The sequence below is a fragment of the Mixophyes fleayi genome, chromosome 2 (assembly GCF_038048845.1).
Source record: "Mixophyes fleayi isolate aMixFle1 chromosome 2, aMixFle1.hap1, whole genome shotgun sequence".
Taxonomy (NCBI): Eukaryota; Metazoa; Chordata; class Amphibia; order Anura; family Limnodynastidae; genus Mixophyes; species Mixophyes fleayi.
Window position 1 is genome coordinate 51018136 of NC_134403.1, and position 20487 is coordinate 51038622.

Genomic DNA, 20487 nt, shown 5'->3' on the forward strand with positions numbered 1-20487 from the left:
ATATCGGTTACTAAAATGCAGTCTGTATTTTATATCAGTCATTAGAATTATCTGTGTATTGTGTATTGTAGATCACCAGAATGTTCACAGGATTGTAAATTAGTGAGTAGAATGCTCTGTGCATTGATTATCGGTCACTAGAATGCAGTCTGTATTGTATATCAGTCATTAGAATGCTTTGTGGATTGTACATTGATCAACAGAATGATCTGTGTATTGTATATTGGTCACTAGAATGCTCTATGTGTTATACAGATGTCACTATAATTTCTGCTTCGAGTACACCCTTATTAGTCAGATGGGGCTGGTAGGTGTTTTATTTGACCTAACAATTCTTCATATATTTCATGGGTTATATAAATCACACCCACATTATATACATAACGTCTGCACATTTTTTGGTCTCTACCATTTTTCCATAACATGGCACTGGTAGAAACACTCAGGCAACTTGCATATGTTTGTCCTTCAGGATAAAAGTTTCCAGCCAGTCCGTGTGGCATGACCAAGAAATTACATACATGCTAAACTTTAAACAAGTTATTTTTTTTCCTTGCATAATTGCAATAACGACCCTCTGTACAATAATATCACAGCTTTATGAAACATCTGGCAATGGGGAGGAAGTGAATGATTTCCTGTACATCCAAATTAATTACAATAAGCTACAAGTGGTCTGTGATGGAAGAAATACTGCGATATGGTATTAGATCAGTGATTGTTAACCAATGACTTTAAAGTTCAACAACGTCTGCAGAGGCGCAAGTCGCTTAGACTGATTTAAATGATTGCTGAACGATCTAGTGAAGAAGGTGCAGCACGTATGCAACTCTGCAAGAGAGGATGTGTGTGGTCAGATGGCTGTGGCTTTCCTCATCCTAACTGCTTCAAAGGGAAGTGTCAAAACCTCAGATGAATTTGAGTAATTTCTGCTTTCCTTTTTGCTGTGTATTATCTACAAAACATTCTAGGATTAAAATAGCGAGGGTGGAAAGGCTTTGTAGCACGCATTTGATTTTACTGTGCTGTAGAGCTGGGGTCTGTCTAGTGATTCTAGTGCCTGAGGGGCAACTTAAATGGTTGCTCATTCGCTATGCAACCTGCCATAAGCATATGACTTGTATGCACCTATCTCTATTGGAGGACTTTAGATGCAAATATCTCTAATTTAGACTTTTGTGTCAAGACAATGAACTTTGCTTGCCAGTAGCCTGGTCTGGCTGAAGCACCGAACCCCTCCTTGTGCACCTCCTGCTCCTCGGGCACTCAACCCACCTCAGGCGCTGCTCCCTCAGGGAGCGGCATCTTCTCTGTCAGACTGGGAGTGTGGCGCTGTGACATCATAGCCAGACTCTCAGACCATCTCCAACATGGCGGCACTCAGAGTGGGGATGTGGGCGTGGCGGTGGAAAAAAAAAGCCCTGAATGAGGGACATGTTGAGCTCCTTAGATTGCTTAGTGGTATTGCCAGGCCTGCCAGTAGCTGTTGCTAGGTGACAAGCCTAATTCCCCAAAACAAATTAAGTTTGCAGACCACAGATACATTTAAACTTCTGCTGTAGAGTATATGTTGCTATTAATTGTGGCTGATCAGTTGCTAAAACATACAATTGTATCATCTGTTGCGAGCAGGGTATAACTCTGTTTGTCGTCTTTTATTTTGTAATAATGTACTGTAATCTATGTATTACAGTACATTATTCCAAAATAAATGTACTGTAATATATAGATTACAGTACATGCGTGTTAAAAATTGTGTTTGCGAGATTTTAGGGGAGTTTTAACGCTGTCATGTATAACACAAAAAAAAGGTTTTGCATACATTTCCATACATTAGATTGCATTACACACTGATAATATCTACATTGCAGTACTTTCTTTAGCATATTTTTTTATTTCATTATTTTTTACCATACAATCATCTATACCTTGCCGAAACACATTACTACATCTATATTTGTACCAAAAACATACATAGATATAATTAGTTAGTGATTTTATTTTAGTTTATTTTTTATGTTTTTTATATTTCATTATTTTTCCACAAGAAAATCAACTTACACAAGTGAGGCATTAGTGATAAACATAAGTTTAACTTTTTTTCAACATTATTACATGATTTCAAATAGTTTCCAGGTTTTACTTTTAACACACCCCAAGGAGGTGCGAGATAAAACAGCATATTTTCCTGTTTTACCCGCCACGTTAAAAAACAATTCAATAGCTTTTAACGCGGCTGCCTCTCGCACACCCTATACTTTCATTAGACCTTCTACTGGAGCGCGAGAGGACCGTTTCATGAAAAAAACGTAGCGTTACAATTGGAATTGAATTGCGGGTAAAGTTAAAATGATAAAAAACAGCGTTAAAATGACTTGACGCGATAAAAAAAAAAACCTCGCTGACAATTAAAAACAATTATCCCATCTCATTTTTATGTTTTGCATTTTTGGCAATCTGAGGGGGGAGGGACCCTGATATGTTGCCTAGGACCGTCTCGGGGAAACTGTCCAAAGATAGGGCCATAATGTCACAAAAATCATGTGCACTGCACCTTTGGACCTTCATAAATTACCCTTGATGTGTTTTACAAGTTAAAAAGCCTTGTGACACTGCCATAGTGACATCTAATATAACTGGAAGCGGCATTTATACAGCTGGAGTGCTCTGAAATTCTTCCCATTGAAAGTCATGCGTCACACTGGGGGCTAAAAGAGCTGATTGATATCAACCCAAACATTGCATCCCATGATATTCCCTTGGCCCATCATAGACTTCTCTGTTGCTTCACCCCTCAAACTCACACCGCTCTGACGATTACCTCATTTTATTTCTCTGAATGTGCAAATACTTTGGCTGGGCTGACTGTACTCAGAGAACTTCCTCTTTTTAAATAGATGAGTATCATCCGGAGAGTAGTGTGACACTAGTACCTAGTCAGCACTTGCTTCAAGACACTTACTGCTGCTGGCTGAAATATGGATCAGGAATTTATTGGGGATATTGTCCTCCTGGCAATCGTGACATTGATCAGCGTTGTCCAAAACGGTAAGAAGACTGTTGGTGGTTTGGGATTTGGTAGAGCTGATATTATGTACTTAGTATTTTTAGGGCTCTCATGTGAACATTTCTGTGTCTACAATTGTACTAATGATTTTATTGTACTTAGAAACAAAATAGAATCTGGCAAACAATCCCATAGGCTCTAATTATGTTACTCAATCAAGGAGCATAAAGAGTTTGATTTTAGATATGTCTAACAAGTTAAAATACTTAGTGACCTTGGTAGTTATCAGAAGAGGTGAATTTCTGATATAAAAGGGATCATTGCGCAATTGAATATTTAACATTGTTTTCTTAGTATACTGCTAATCATTTTGAGAAAAATGTTGCTGAAGAAAATTACATCTCTCCTACAATAAATGTTAACTCATAGAGATACTAAGAAATTCATTCAGGGCAAGAGATGTTGTAATGTGCAGTTAATCAATATTAGATATAGGATCAATAAGGATCATTTACCATAGTGTAAAAAGCCTCTGTTGAAATGCAAACGCAATTTGTGCCTATTTTTGTGTAAGTGCCCAATTCATGACTTTATGTTGCACGTTGGGGGAGAAGCTAATTTCTAGGGACACTCCAAGCAATGAAATAAAACTTTCTACACAATAGTGGCACATCTAATAGAAACACTCCCCGCACTCTCATGATTAGTTCAAGCAGCATAAACAAGCTGCATTTTAGGAGAAAAAAAAAGTTTATATAACTAAAAGCAGAGGTAGTAAAGTGCTATAAGTTTGGACTTTGACGTGACAATTACTCTGGTGCACGGTGCACCTCTTCAGATTTTTCAGCTTTTCAGCAGACCTACGCGGGGTTAGGTACTAAATTTCGGCTTACTAAAAAACGTCAGTACTTACCACGACTCGAGGATCCCGAAACTCTGATGTCAGACATGCTGACATTGACGACTGTTTGCAAAAGTGAAGTGTAACCATTTTGATGCATGAAGATCCCGGCTCCCAAAATGACGTCAGTTTCCACACGCGTGCCATACAATGCTTTTTACTAAGTCATGGACATTGTGCAGCACGCGCGTCCTTGCATCGCCCCTTTAACAGCCGCAATAACACTGTCGCTGTGAAAACTGACGTCATTCTGGGAGCCGGGATCTTCATGTGTCGAAATGGTTGCACTTCACTTTTGCAAACAATCGTCAATGTCAGCATGTCTGACATCAGAGTTTAGGGATCCTCGAGTCGTGGTAAGTACTGACGTTTTTTAGTAAGCCGTGATTATGAGTACCACCGCCTACACGTTCTTCTAGTGTGAAAACGTGCCTCTCAAGAGTGGAGAGTAGGTGTGCACCTTGCTGTAGTGTTTTACAATTGGGACAAATCTGTGTAATACAGACAGACAGAGAGGTAAGTGTGTCCTGCTCGCAAGCTTACAATCTATTGGACATTGTTAGTTTGATACATAAGTGCTACATATTGCATATTGGTCCTCCAGGTGAAACTACAAGCCTCAGCATGCTTTGCTAGTAGATAGACAGCCAATAACTGACAGGGCACGATGAAATGTAACATCTACTGCAGAGCCACAGGTTGGCCAGGCCTGTTCTAGTGTATAAAATAATAGAAATAAATAAAAAATGAAACATTTTGTTCTATTTAAATCTATATTCTAATTCTTTTAGGAGACTTTATTCTAAATGAGACACTAAATTGTTTGTCTTATGCCCATTTTCGCTCAGATAGGTACTGGGTACTGCAATAGTTATGGATTCAATAAGAACTGAGGGATGAAGTAAGCAGGAAGGAAATAAAAAGCTGAGGCTGTATCATGTAACTAAATTTATCCTTCTAAGGTCAAAAGTTTAACTGGGGATGTGTACACCCATCCGATGTCATAGGGGAGGGGATTAAATCATTCTCTGGAAGTTTTAAGACGTTGCCAGCCCACCCTCTCTGGTTTAGATGGACCTCCGTGCCTGCTATGGCTTGTTGGGCTGTTCTCTGGTTGTCTGTTGACAGTTCCTGGTGTGTCTGGCATTTGCTCGTGGAGGTCCTGGATGGTGTATTGCCGGAAAACATAGTGCAGTCGATGGCCAATGGTTGGGGCGCACATTACGGTAATGTGCATGCTGAACCCGCTATAGTCCTTGCGAGTACCACCCCTGTGGCTCGGCTTGGGTTGCACTCCTTTTAGCAGAGTAGATATGTGCGCTCGGGGTTCTGTTTGGTTGACCACCGCCGTTTGCGGATGTTCCATGGTTAATGCTAAGACATCCTAGTTGCCTGGCGTATGTCATACTGACCGCTCTTTTCTCCACCACCATATTGGTTTGCAAAATAAACTACTTTTATTATTGCCACAATTATGTCTTGTGTCAATTATTCAAAGAAGTTACATATGTTATTTAAGAGATTTAAGTCCAGTAAGGGATAATAGCTGTTAAGCATTTTAATTATTTTATTGTAATTGTAAGATAAAGTGGTCTGTTGTATTAGTATCTCCATTTTACTCAAATATTTAATGCATAACAGAGAATTGTCTGTATTTTAAGCAACTTGATTTAATAGCACAGTATGCGTGGTTACACACCTATATATATATATATATATATATATATATATATTACTGGCTGGAAAAGGACATAGTTCAATGGCTTTCATTAAAAGGTCAAAAGAGGGGAGCTATGTGAAAGAAGCAGGGCCGGATTAAGGGAATGGAGGCCCCTAGGCTAAGGGGGCCTCCATTCCCCCGGGAGGGCCTCCCCCGTGATCCGAGCTACCCGCCCCCCCCCCCTTCCCTGGCACTTACCTCCTTCTCCAGCGCGCTGTACGCTCTTTACTGAGGAGATCTCGTGAGAGTGAGACTCACGAGATCTCCTCAGTAAGGAGACTACAGCACGCCGGGGAAGGACCGCAGTGAAAGTGCTCAGCAGCACTAATCGCGCCGGGGGCGCCCCCGAACGATCAATACTGCTGCTGAGCACTTTCAAGGGCCCCCTTGATGCCATAGGCCCCTGGGCTGTAGCCCAGTTAGCCCTATGGTTAATCCGGCCCTGGAAAGAAGACATACCATTGACAGTGTTAACAAACACTGTGAGAGATTATATAGATAAGACGACAGGAAGGGGGGTCATTTACTGAGCTACAAAAATTCACATGTGTATTTCAAAATGCAAAAAGCGGTTTCTTCCCCTTTCTCAACTCGTGCATCTATTTCTGCACATTTACCCACATTTCTACAGGCTAGCACAACATTTACTAAATAGTAACCGGTCTTGTTTTTTTTTTTACATTTTCAACATTTGTGTAACATTTCTCTCACATACTCTATGGGCAGGGCCGGATGAACCCTAGGTCTAACTGGGCTACAGCCCAGGGGCCTCGGGCATCCAGGAGGCCCTTGAAAGTGCTCAGCAGCAGTATTGATCGGTGCGGGGGTGCCCCCGGCCCGATCAATGCTGCTGAGCCTGTCCCTGTTGTCCTTCCGCGGCGCTCAGTGATCTCTTTACTGAGGAGATCTCGTGAGAGTGAGACTATGAGTCTCACTCTCAGAATATATCCTCAGTAAGGAGCTTACAATGCGCCGCGGAAGGACAACAGGGACAGGAGAAGGAGGTAAGCGCTTGGGGGGAGGGGGCACACGTGGGGGCCTCAAGGGGGTAGTGGCTCACAAGGGGGGCCTCATGGGGGAATGGAGACCCCCTTAGCCCAGGGGCCTCCATTCCCTTAATCCGGCCCTGTCTATGGGGCACACTCAATTGGCCGCTTTATTGTAAAAAGTAACGCGGCCTGTGCACTATTACCACTATTGCTTGTGGCTCCCTGAGCAGCGAGCAGAAATCCGTGTTAAATTTACCGTAATAAAGGTAGTACATTTACAGCAGCGCTATTCTGGGGGCAATTGAATTCCCCTCTATGTCTCAGAAATTTCTCAATTAAGCAGGTAACACATATATCAAAAATCATTGCTGATTACATTGCCACAATCATACCTCCCTGGGCACCATCCAAACTTCTACACTACCTAAGCCCAGAGACCATCATGACCCCCGCTCCATCCAGGACATTGCCCATCTAGGCTTCTGCGCCATCTGAACGGTCCAGGACTCTGTAGTTCATAGACCTATATACCACCATGGCCACTTCTATCTGTCATCATCCCCTCCCTTAAGAATATAAGCTCTCTCACGGGCAAGGTCTTTTACCCTATGTCTCATGTCTGTACTGTTTCTGTATATCAGGTTTTAAATATGATAGCATTTTACAGCAATATATATATATATATATATATATATATATATATATATATATATGTATATATATATATATATATACAGGGTCAGGGTAGATTTTTATTCTTACAACACACAATTTAATGATGACTCGGATACTTGATTTATTACCCTACCAATTGATATTTGCATATTGATATATATTGTATACATATTTAGAAAACTAGACTTTTTTCACAGACCTTCATTTGTTATGGAACCAGCAAATAGTTTATCACATGTTACTGCCTGTTTGTAGTCCTGCATTTTTATTTCATGCACTTTGTATATTAATTAGAGATGGGCGGGTCCGGTTCTCCGAGAACCGAACCCACCCGAACTTTGGGTATCCGAGGACCGAGCTGAGCAGCTCGGTACTCTCCCGCCCATTCCGAATCCAAATCGAGGCCGAACGTCATTGTGACGTCGTCGGATCTCGGGGCTCGGTTCTCGCGATACTTCAACTTTATAAATACACGCCTCCACAGCAATCCATCGCCATTTGACAGAGGGAGAGAGCAGGGTGTAGTCATAGGCTAATTAGAGCAGGGACAGAGAATACAATATTGTTCTTGCAATTGCTCTAACCAAAATCGCTAGTGCATAGAGGAGGATAGAGGTTTATTATTTTTTCTTCATATTTGGCACTCCCCAGCGCTTTTGGGGTGTCCCCCATAATTGTGCATAAATATTTCTGGCTGTCAAAAGTCATATCTGTCAGCAGTATCTACTAAATAATTTTTTAGCACTCCTCAGTGCTTTTGGGGTGTCCTCCCTAATTGTGCATTAATATTTCTGGCTGTCAAAAGTCATATCTGTCAGCAGTATCTACTAAATAATTTGTAGCACTCCTCAGTGCTTTTGGGGTGTCCTCCCTAATTGTGCATTAATATTTCTGGCTGTCAAAAGTCATTTCTATCAGCAGTATCTACTAAATAATTTTTAGCACTCCCCAGTGGTTTGCGCTCAGAATGGATTCAAAGCAGTCCACATATGATCTGAATGAGCAACCAGGTTCTGTCACCAGTCCTGATGTTAGTGTTCCCAGTACGTCATCTGGCCAAGGCGATGTCAAACAACAGAGTGTTTTCAAATTAGTGCAAAAAAAAACCCCCAAAAAAAAATTTACTGTATTGAAGCGAAAAAGAAGTGTAACTGAGCAAAAGTTAAGTGACGATAAAAAAGAAATTGCAAGCATGCCATTCTACACACGCAGTGGCAAAGAGAGAATGAGGCCTTCACCTTTGGCTATTAGTGGCAGATCCCAAAAAGTTACCCAGCCTACAATTGGTGCACAACTACTGTTACGCGTCAAAGCCGAGCTGCAAGATAACAGTGAGGCATTACAGGAGAATATTTGCTCTGATTCACAAATGACAACAATCCCTGTGGAGAGTCCATCCAACAGTGGGATGTCTAATCGTGAGCATTCTGCTGATGTGTGCCTTAATAGCCCGAGTGTAGCCGGTGATACCCAAATTAAGGATGCCACTTTGGAATTAGAAGAGGATGAGGGGGAGATTTGTGTAGGCGACGAGGGCGCTAATGAGGATGTTGATGAGGATGAGGTTGTTTGTGTAAGTCCTGCACCAGTGGCAGCAGTTCTGGCACGTGACAAGAAAAAGGCCATTGTCATGCCTGGGCATAAAACAAAAAAATCCACTTCTTATGTGTGGAATTATTTCTACCCAAATCCAGACAACAATTGTATAGCCATTTGTAGTGTATGTCAAGCCACAGTCAGTCGAGGGAGGGACCTTAACCATCTTGGAACCTCGTCTATGTTACGCCATTTAACGAGAGTTCATGGCAAAGTGTTGGGAAAAGCTGAAAGTTCTTCCCAAAAGAATACAAGCACTCCCTCATCAGCTAAGACCCTCCGCTCACCGACATACCGACGGCTACAAAATACACCCACCACACCATCCTCATCAATATCCTCAGTAGCGCTCGGAGTTAGCCCGGCATCCCACTTAAGGCTGGATGACTCCGGCACTATTATTGATTCCTCTGAAGAAAGCGTTAGTCCTGCTGCTGCTGTTGCTGCTGCTGGGGGTGAATCGTCATCCCAGAGGCAGGTTAATAAAATGAGCAGTCCTACATTTCAGCAATTAACTGTGAAACAATCATTTGCGAGGGGAAGCAAATATGATAGCAGTCACCCAGTCGCCAAGCGAATCACAGACGCCATGGCTGCAATGTTAGTGTTAGATCTGCGTCCAATCTCCACAATAAACGCAGCTGGTTTTTCACAGTTAATTGAGGTTTTGTGTCCGCGTTACAGAATTCCATCGCGACACCATTTCTCCCGTAAAGCTATTCCACAACTATACCAAAAAGTGTGTAAAAATGTAGAGATTGCGCTGAAAAATGCCATTCTGCCCACTGTTCACTTAACCACAGATATGTGGACAAGTGGAAGTGGCCAAACCAAAGACTATATGACTGTGACAGCCCACTGGGTTGGTCATTCACCAGCAGGAACAGCAGCAGCATGTACACCACTACGTAACATTTGTCACAGGCAGGCCACTCTTTGTATCACCGGCTTCACTAACAGGCATACGGCTGACAATTTGTTACGCAAACTGAGAGATGTGATTGATGCATGGCTTATACCACTCGGACTCTCCCCAGGGTATGTCATTTCAGATAACGCCAACAATATAGTGCGAGCATTACAGCTGGGTGATTTCCAACATATTCCCTGTTTTGCTCACACCATCAACTTGGTGGTGCAGAGCTTCCTACGAAATAACCGTGAGGTGCAGGAGATGCTTTCGGTGGCCCGTAAAATTTCAGGCCATTTCAGGCATTCAGCCACAGCATGTAGGAGATTACAGCAGCTCCAAGAGCAGTTTAACTTGCCCTGCCACCAACTTAAGCAAGAGGTGGTAACTCGGTGGAATTCCACCCTGTACATGCTTCAGAGGATGGAGGAACAGCGCAAAGCCATCCAAGCATATTGCACAAGTCATGACATTGGGAAAGGAGGGGGGATGTATTTCACTCTTGCACAGTGGGGAATCCTTTCAGTGCTGTGCAAGGTGCTGAAACCATTTGAAGTTGTGACATGTGAGGTCAGTGCAGACTCTGCTAGTTTGAGCCAAGTCATTCCTTTAATTAGACTATTGGAAAAGCAGCTTGAGAAAATGAAGGAGGAGCTGAAAGCAAGCAATTCAGCAAAGTATGTTGGCCTTGTCGATCAAGTACTTAATTCGCTTCACAATGATCCTCGAGTTATTAAGATATTGAACTCGGATCAGTACGTTTTGGCCACTGTGCTTGATCCAAGGTTTAAAACCTACATTGAGTCTTTACTTGTAAATGAGCGAGATGTGAACTTTTGCAAGGAGCTATTGCTCAGCAAGTTGGCCGCTGAACTGGGCCTCGGCTTGACGATGTGTCCTCCTTCACTTTCTCAAGCTGTTGCTCGTAAAAAATTAAATTTCCAAAAAAGAAGCAGGGAAGACACAGGGGGCAGACGAGAACAATTTAACATCTGGGCTGGTTTGAAGGATTTTTCAAAAAAATGTGTCACTTTGCCCATAACTCCATCCAATATGAGTATAAACATGCAAAGGATGGTGGAGGATTACTTTCAAGAGGTAGTTGATATGGAAATGTCAGACAGTCCCTTTCCTTACTGGGAAGAAAAGCAGGCCATTTGGAAACCCATGTACAAACTTGCTTTGCAATACCTAAGCTGCCCACCCTCCAGTGTGTACTCTGAACGAGTGTTCAGCACAGCAGGGAACTTAGTCAGTGATCGCCGTAGAAGGTTACTTCCCAAAAATGTGGAGAAAATGATGTTTATAAAAATGAACTACATCTTCCACGAGGAAGGCCTTCACCATCCAAGACATCCAAGCACTGACTGTTCTCTAATGGCGGATTCAAGCGGCGATGAATTGATAGTCTGTGATGATGACGTACACACTGATGAGGGTGAGGATTAAGCTGAAGATGATGCCGATAACATCTTTTTAAAACTTTCAATGTAAGTGTAGGGTGCAATCTACCCCCAAAGAGGAAAGGGACTTGTGGCATTTCCATATCACATACCATCTTGAAAGGCTGCTGTTAGGGCAATTTATCCTTAAGGGTAGGGTGTCATAGACAGAGTGACCCTAAACTGGCTTTGTCCATTTTTCATAATATTGTACAGTCTATAATGGCTGAATTTTTGGGTATTTTATACAAGTGGAGGGGGGCCTAGAGAGACAGAAACCAAACTGGCTTTTTCCATGTCAATTAATATTGTACAGTCTATAATGGCTGAATTTTTTGGTATTTTATACAAGTGGAGGGGGGCCTAGAGAGACAGAGTGACCCCAAACTGTCTTTCTCCATGTCAATTAATATTGTACAGTCTATAATGGCTGAATTTTTTAGTATTTTATACAAGTGGAGGGGGGCCTAGAGAGACAGAAACCAAACTGGCTTTCTCCATGTCAATTAATATTGTACAGTCTATAATGGCTGAATTTTTTGGTATTTTATACAAGTGGAGGGGGCCTTGAGAGACAGAAACCAAACTGGCTTTTTCCATTTCTTTACATATTTAACTATAAGTGTAGGGTGTAATATACATTCAAAGACGATGGCTGCATTGCCAATATGCATAGATGGAGAGGAAGACAATCTGTTTTGTGTGTAGAATAGGCCTACCAACGAAGAATTAAACTGTTTTTTTGGATGATTTATTACCTCAACAATTAGATTACTTGTCTCTAAAACAGTTGGAGCACTAGATTGGGTTAATTTAGGCCCAAAAACATGGATTTTCCCAAAAAATAGCAAAACAAAACCAAACAAAACCAAAACCAAAACCAAAACACGCAATGGCGGTTTTGCAAAACCAAAACCAAAACCAAAACACAACGGTAATCCAGATCCAAAACCGAATCCAAAACCAAAACACGGTGACCATCTCTAATATTAATATCTGTTCTGTTTATGTTTCAGTATCATTTGCGTTTAAAGTGGAACATGAATCAAAGAACCATCATTCAAAGAGTTTCCAGAGGATTGGCTCCCCTAGCTTTGAGAAAGTATACACAGCAAAGTGAGTTCATGTGACTTTTTAAGTAATATAATTTTATTACACTGTTTGATCATTTTATATATATAGCTAATTACTCTACTATGGCAAGATTTTGCTATTCACAGTCGTCCAGGAAATCTACTTATTTGGCAAAGTACTCAACTTTCAGATTAATTTGGAAAAGACCAACGTTCTAGATCTAAATCTGCCACCTGAATTTTCGTTGGCAGAATCACAAGGTCATATATATTGTGAGACCTTACTAACTATTAAATGTTTTGTAATTATTACCCTGCGCCATTCAGAAATATAGTGACTAATCTTCTGAATGGAATTCGATTTATATCTCATGGTCCAGACAGGCCAACATAGTCAAGATGAACACGATGCTGAGGCTGTTATACGTGTTCTAATCCTTACTGGTTGACGTACCAGCAAAGGATCCTAAGAAGTACAGTGCAAAATGACAACATTTATCTAGCTGAGACGATGGCTGTGTGTGAGAATACAGACCTTTCACAAATCTGTAGAGGAAGGGTCCTTGTAGTACCCAACCTAAAACTTTATTTCACAGCAATCACATGGTTCAGTATGCTCTTTGACACTCACCCCACAGCTCTAGAGTTTGGGTGGCCATCAAACCTGCACTCAGCGATACAGTTTCACTTTCATCCTCCACATCAAACAAAACTCGACGGTAGTGTTTTCTCTTAAAATTTGGTATTCATGCCTGCTTTCATTTCATATTTTATTACTTCGAACCATTCCAGACACGTAATAGCACATTTAGGGAATAATATGGCACACACTGAATGCTGTTAGGTGTCAGATAGCCCCCTTTTTTCCTTCTGTACCCCGCTGCTTATATTTACCGAAAACTCAATAAAACCTTTTAGAAAAAAGTTATTTTAGTTGAAATGTATTTTTTAACAGCTAATTATAAAACATAAGCAATGATTCAACAGTACATTAAAAAATAACTTTTTATACACCTGTCAAAAAAAATTAACAACTTTTTGTTAATGTGAACCAAACTGCTTCAGGTTTGCCCTTCTTTCCTTGTATCTTTCATGTCTATCCAGCATCCACCCGCACCAACCCTCAGTTCCATACATGTCATTTCCTCCATTCTTTTCAGCGCTATATGCAGTACTTTATTAAAGAAAATGTAACATCAGGGCAGAACAATGCACCTCTTCATAGAAGTAAAGAGTAAAAGGAACAATATTTAAATAACAGAACACAATGTGTACAGATATTCATACCCATAGTATCTATCCTGCATATCAATTCAAATTTAAAACACAAGCTTTTGCATTATACATATATGGCTTTGTAATCTTGGATCCACTCAACCCAAAAAGTCAAAAGCACCTGTCATCTTCACACAGTAGAGACAGTCATTTTGCGGACTTGACCAAAATTTATAAGAATGTCATATTGAATGAATATTGCTCTGGGCTCCTTATTATTGATTGATAGGCTGCGTTCTCATAGTATTTGTTCAGCTCACAAACTGGCTGCTTTCACTGGGAAACATTTAAGAAGCGCTCTGGAAGCTGATTTTACAGTGGCGCAACTAGATGGTCAGCTGAGAGGACACATCTACTCTCTGCTCGCGGGAAAGACCTCTGCACACATAGGCGCGCTTCTAGAATGCAGAGACAGATCACGAGAGAGCGAAAAGCTCTGAAGAAACGCACTGTAAATGTCAGGTTAAAGACCAACCTCCTACCACTTTAGTACCACTTTCATGCTTTGTTTTTCCCTAAGGAGTCCTCTGTCATGTCTTTAATACAGGGATCATTTTTTTGTGGCAAGCTTTTTATTATTACTTTGTTCAGTGTGCGTCTACAAATGAGCTTCTCCTCCTCAGTGCAAAATGAAGGCACAAAATGTATCCCTTTAGATCAGTGGTCAGGGAACAGGGGTAAATTAGCCCAAATGGGGTAAAAATGAAATTCCTGGGGGTAATGCTGCCGATTCACATGCTGTCAGTTGGATTGTAGACCTCTTTAAATGTGAAATTGCTGTTGTACCAGAAGAGCCTCAAGGGTTGGCAGAGGCACTTCTTGAGTTTTGATGCAATAATGAAGCACGTATTGTATTTGAAAACAAAGCAGATCTGTCATATTTTTGGATTTCAACTGCTGCAAAGGCATCAAAATTTCACATGAGGAGGCAGTCAAAAAGTCGCTGCCTTTTGCAACAACCTACTTTTGCAAACAAGGATTTTCCGCTCTAACAAACATAAAAACAAAGCAGAGAAATTGATTGGAGGCTGAAGACTGTATCCAAATTGCTCTGACATCAAAATGCCCCAATATTGATGCTCTCGTATCAAAAATGAAGCAACATCATTTCTCTAAAACCTGAAGTTTTGAAGTTGAAGTTTTCAAAGAAATTTTGAATTCCAATAATTAATAATATATGAATTCCTTCCTTTCAAATCAAGGGGGTAACGTTGGCGTATCTAAATATACATGGGGGTAAAAGGTAAAAAAAGTCCCTGACCCCTGCTTTATAGGGCAAGAACCAGAGACTACCAGCTCTGAGCACTTGCCCAAGTTAATGTGCACAGCGGGACCTAAGCTGATGTAGGCTGCTTCTTGGCCATTTTCAAATGTCTGCAGCGCGTGTAGGTAACAGGTACTTGTTAAATGTGTTGCAGCTGATTTATAAGTACTGTACACTTTCCTTTTTTAAACATATGGCCAATTGTACTGTTATAAAGATTATCAGAGCTCAACAGTACAGCATGAAAGGTTAGAATATACTGGTGTCAATGTGTTCTTCCCACAAATCTCTTTATATCTTGTATGGTACACTGTGAACAGCCCGTTTGCGTATATACTGCTGAACTTGGTGACTTCTAATAGATTTCACAATACGGCGAAGCATTACCCCATATATTACTATGCACCTTTGAGTTAAACACAGCCAAAATAATAATAATAATAATAATAATAATAATAATAATAATAATAGTAATAATTTTATTTATATGCACTATTTTCCCAATAGAACTGAAAGTGCTTTATAAAATAAACATATAAAGGATTAATAGATTACAGAAGAGAGAGCTAAGTATTTGGGTTTTTAGAAAATGAGAGGGCATTAATGATATGTTTGAGTAAACAAGTAAGTCTTTAATTTGTTTTTGAAGATTTGTAGCCCGGGGGCCTGGCGGGCTGTATGAGGCAGTGAGCTCCAGAGAGCAGGGGCCGTAAAGCTGAAAGCTCGAGCCCCAAATGAGTTGTGGGAGATTCTAGGAACTGTTAGTAGTCCTTCATCTGTGCATCAAACTGAGTGAGTGGGCGAGTAGGGAATCAGAAGCTGCTTGAAGTTGTGTAGGGCTTTGAATGTCAATAAGCCAGTCTTAAAACAGAGTTGCCATAATACAGGCAGCCTCTGAAGGGAATAGAAAACAGACGTTATGTGGCAGGAACAGGGCTGGTTAGTTAACAGCGGCTGCTGTATTTTGTACTAGCTGCAAGCGGCGCAGTTGTTTTTCTGGGAGAACCAAGTACAGTGCCTCCAGGGCCTGATTATCCAATAGGCTAACTAGGCAGCAGCCTAGGGCGATAGGCTTGAGGTGGGGGGTGCAAAATTGTTGTGACTAGGGCCGGACTGGCCAACTGGCACTTCTGGCAAATGCCAGAAGGGCCGATGGCCAGAGGGGCCGGTCCCCATGTCCGCCGAGCAGTAGCACTCTGCGCGCTGCTCGGCGGACGGAGAATCAGTGACAGCCGCCTATGTGAGAAATCACATGGGACGGCACCTGTCACGTGGTGCTGTCCCATGTGATTGCTCGCATAGGCGGCTGTCACTGATTCTCCTTCTGCCGAGCAGCGTGCAGAGTGCTGCTGCTGGATGTAAGGTAAGTGTCTGTGTGTGTGTGTGTGTGTGTGTGTGTAATATGTTTGTTTGTTTTTTGTTTTCTTTTATGTATATTGGGTTATTCGCGAGTGGACCGGGTACACTATAGAAGACCCTATTTACATTTTGGAATCCAGGACTTTGGACTAAACTTTTGTGTGTACTTCCATATTGAATGGGATTATATTTTATCTGCCATTAATGTTATTTGATGCTTGGAGAAGTAATTACATCCTTGCTCTATTACTTCATATATTTTTTCCTTTTTCCCTACATATATTGGCGCTTGTCAGCAAATTCTTGCTGTTGTTTTGGTTGATATGAGTAGGTACTGGTGTGACTTTTTTGAATTTGCTATAAGCTGCCTCTGAGTACTCTTGCGCCATTGATTGTAGTGTTATTTTGCGTGTGTAATATGATTTTGGGGAGGAGGGCTATTTATTAAATGTGAATATGAATTATTTATTGTCGGGGATGGTTGTGGAAAATGGCTATATTTATTAAACTTTAATGCTATTTAATTTATTGCTGGGACTGTTTGGAGGGAGGGAAATATGTTTTCAGTAAATGGGTATACTGTTAATTTAATGTTGGGGCTGGTTGGAGGGAAATAGGTCTACTTATTAAATGTGAATATTATTATTGTGGGGACTGGAGGGAGGCCTAATTATAAAACGTGAGTGCTATTGTTAACACCAGGGAGTTTTCTAAATCTCATGTACCCATTTTTTTTTTATCAAAATAAGGCATCCAATATCCAGGATCAAGACAAGAATGAACTGAGCTAAAGAAACCAGCTGCTACAAGTGGTGAAAGTGACCAAGACAGGTAGGAGAGAGCAGAACAGTCTGCCAACTGTCCTGAATCTGGTGGGGCAGTCCTCAATTTGGGTGAATGTCTCCCTTAGTCAGGATCTGGTCCGACTGCAAGGACAATTGGGAGGTATGTCCCGCTTCACAACGTACTGCTTGCGAAGGCAAAGCTATGTGCTTCTAATACTAGTGCCTGTGTATTTGTCTAAAATGATAAATGTAATGTATTATTATAATGTATGTATCAATGCCCCATGTTGGCCACACCCACAGCACAATGAGGTCACACCCTGTTTGGCGCCGCTGCTGCGCGGCGGCACATGTTTTCTTTCCTGCTGGAACTGAGGTGGGCCTGTGTACCTTAAATGCCAGGGCTGATTTTTAGTCCAAGTCTGGCCCTGGTCGTGACCCATGTAAAAGCCAAGTGGAGCTGAGTTTCCAAAAGGCAGGAACATAAACATTGTTTGGAGGGGATAGAAGGATGCTGGATTTTAATTTAAGGGTCAGTTAGTTCTTATCTTCTGCGTATTAACCTGCCGTGGACGGCGAGGGGGCGGCACTAGCATTTCAGCCCAGGGTGACCTGAACCAATCATCAGGTGCTGAGTGCATTACAGTGGTCCAAGTGTGAAGACACAAATGGATGTATGAGTGTAGGAAGATCTTCTGAGAGAATCAAATGCTGGATTCTGGCTCTTCCAATGAAAGATGACACCTCACTTGTGGGGGTCCAGCTTTGCAACTATTTACACAGCTAATTAGCTCCCTTTAAAATTAAATGAAACATGACATAATTCGGCATATAATCAGTCTAATAGTAAGATCAGCTATTTATGACCATGGATACATTCAATTTCTTTGTGTGCTTACAATTGCAGCCATCTAGCTTGAAACAAATTGAGTCACTCTCAAGGTCACAGTTGCACATAACTAACCACAATGATGTCAGATATGTGCTTCAAAAATTAACCTTGTTTCCTGTGGTTAAAACACTGTGTACAGTTCTTAATGTTTTTTTTTTTATCTTTTTCAGCCAAAACTGCATTGATGCGTATCCTACATTCCTGGTCGTGCTTTGGTGCGCCGGATTATTATGTAGCCAAGGTAACATAAGCTCAGAGTCTTTAAATAATTACCTGTGGTTTAGCACAAGTTACAGACTTGCAGAAATGTGAGACATAGACCCCTTGCAGGGTCCTATCTAGTTTATATCAATGGTTAGATACACTATCTAGTATAGTGAATCTAACAGCACCTGGATGTGCAGAAAGTGAAGGGCTTTATCTCTGCAGGCCGCTGTAGTAATTTGCTGTACTTCATCGCTGCGCCATCTGTCAGACAATGGCGGATTTTAACCTCTGCACATATAGCTTCTCACACTGGGAATTTCAGAACGCACAGATATTGGTCACATGACCATAGTTGCCAACTCTCCTGGAATTTCCGGGAGACTCCCGAAATCTGGGTCCCGACCGGCTGTGGAAAAGTTGTGGCCCGCCCCCTACTTTTATTGGTCCAAAAGGATGGTGACAGCATTGGGGGTGGGGCTAATGGCACGATTCTTTGAGAGCCCCTCCCCCACACACCCACCTGCTCCACAGACCTCCCGGGACACAAGCTGCCAATGTTGGCAACTATGCACATGAAATGCCAGTGGGAGCCAAAAATCTGCTAAGGATTACGACCTACGGACGCCCCCTGAGATAGTAAAACCTCTGTCAGTGTATTCACAACGCTGTGGATACACTGCTAGAGAGTTTATCTAACCAAAAACATATGTTTGTTAAGGAGCTGTAATGACATATTAGAGGACAAAAAAAGTTTTGATAAAGGTGGATGTTTCCTTTTTAACATCTGTTATAAACACAAATGCAAGCAGAGCAGTGCTAACCACACTCACTCCCAGCATTCTCTACATCAGTACATGAGTTCCAGAGGTCTCGCAGCCTGGCTCATTGTATATTCTACTGGGACTATCTTTGTTTTACTCAACAGAAAATGAGAGTCTCTAATGGCAATGTGAAACTGGTGCCAAACTAAATGCTTTCTTTCTGTATTTTAATTCCTTAGCACCCGCAGCCTTCGCTGGCCTCATGTATTTATTTGTCCGCCAGAAATACTTTGTCGGTTACCTGGGAGAGAAGACACAAAGGTATCGTGTTCGTTGTATATCACAGTGACTTCAGCTGCTCCACTCTTTCAGTATTGCTAAAAATAAAGATGTCACATAAACAATTGCTGGGTTACAAGTTTGCAGCCATTAGGTTATTAATGGGATAATGATTTGGTCTTGGTGTAATGCTTCTTATTTTTGGCCTAATTTATTAAGGGGAGGTTCAATAGCCGGCGATGTGGTGCGCGAACATTCTATGAAATCTCCACCAAAGTGTCTGCGGAATGTCCGTGAGACACTTCACGGCTAATAGAATCCTCCCCTTAAAGTTGAATATAAAACGTAAGTTGCACATGGAGTCCCCAGAGTTGGATCGGGGCAGTATTAGCGCAGCTTATTTACAGCAAGTATGTGAGGTTACACCGCTTGGAGAAACAGCCTATTTAGACCAGGCCTCTAGATATTCCTTCTGGTAGGTACAAAACTTGCAGCTATCTGATCAATTCAGTGCTGTGTTCTTTGGTATCAAAACCTCAGTGCGTCTTATTCGACGAAAACATAACGTTCTCCATTATTTGTAAAACAAAAAAAAATATTTAGTTGAAGTGACAATGTATTTTATTTAGTCACATGCCTTAGAGTTATTTTAACTTGTTTGGATTTTTAATTTGTTTTGTATTTTTTTAGCACTCCTGGGTACATTTTCGGAAAGCGTATTATATTTTTCCTGTTCGCCATGAGTCTGGCTGGGATTCTGAACCATTACCTTGTGGTCCTCTTTGGAAGTGATATGGAGATGTATATAAAGACAGTCAGTGGCACCTTCTCTCCTTTACTGCTAATCCCATAATTGTTATGACAAACATTAAAATTGTAATTTCTATCTCAAATCTGTATTATGGACATCATTGAAGGTTGCTCATGTTATGTACATGTTAGATGTCATTATTCCTTTAAGATAAATAAATACACTTTCACGTTTACACATGTCTTGAATTTATATTTAATTACTTACACAGAATAGACTTTTAAGTGCTATTAATGTAGCCCCCTTGCCTCCTGGTACCTGCGCTTCCTGGGGTGTGTGGATAATTTCAGTTTTACACAAATCTCATCTCTTCTCAAACTCCTTTACTTCCACATCTGAATTCGTGGTTGTAGCTCTTGACAAGGTCTAAGACTGGCTGACTCGGGAAATCCCTGCCCGACTGGCAGTAAATAACTAGTGATTACCCCAGGCAAAAACAGACAAGTCACTATATATTACTGAGACAACTGGAAGAGCAGTAAATCAATGGATAACAAATAGAAGAGAGGAACTGCAAATCTTACATAAAAAAGAGTAACTC

The 20487-nt window shown here is 41.3% G+C and overlaps 1 protein-coding gene across 1 annotated transcript; it reads left to right on the forward strand.

The window, feature by feature from the left end:
• Nucleotides 1-2586: 2586 nt before the first annotated feature.
• On the forward strand, nt 2587-20121 carry ALOX5AP (arachidonate 5-lipoxygenase activating protein). Its single transcript, XM_075197948.1, has 5 exons — nt 2587-3048; nt 12257-12356; nt 18059-18129; nt 19096-19177; nt 19826-20121. Exons 1-5 carry the CDS (start codon nt 2979-2981, stop codon nt 19986-19988), a joined length of 486 nt encoding a protein of 161 aa, XP_075054049.1. The 5' UTR covers nt 2587-2978; the 3' UTR covers nt 19989-20121.
• Nucleotides 20122-20487: the final 366 nt, after the last annotated feature.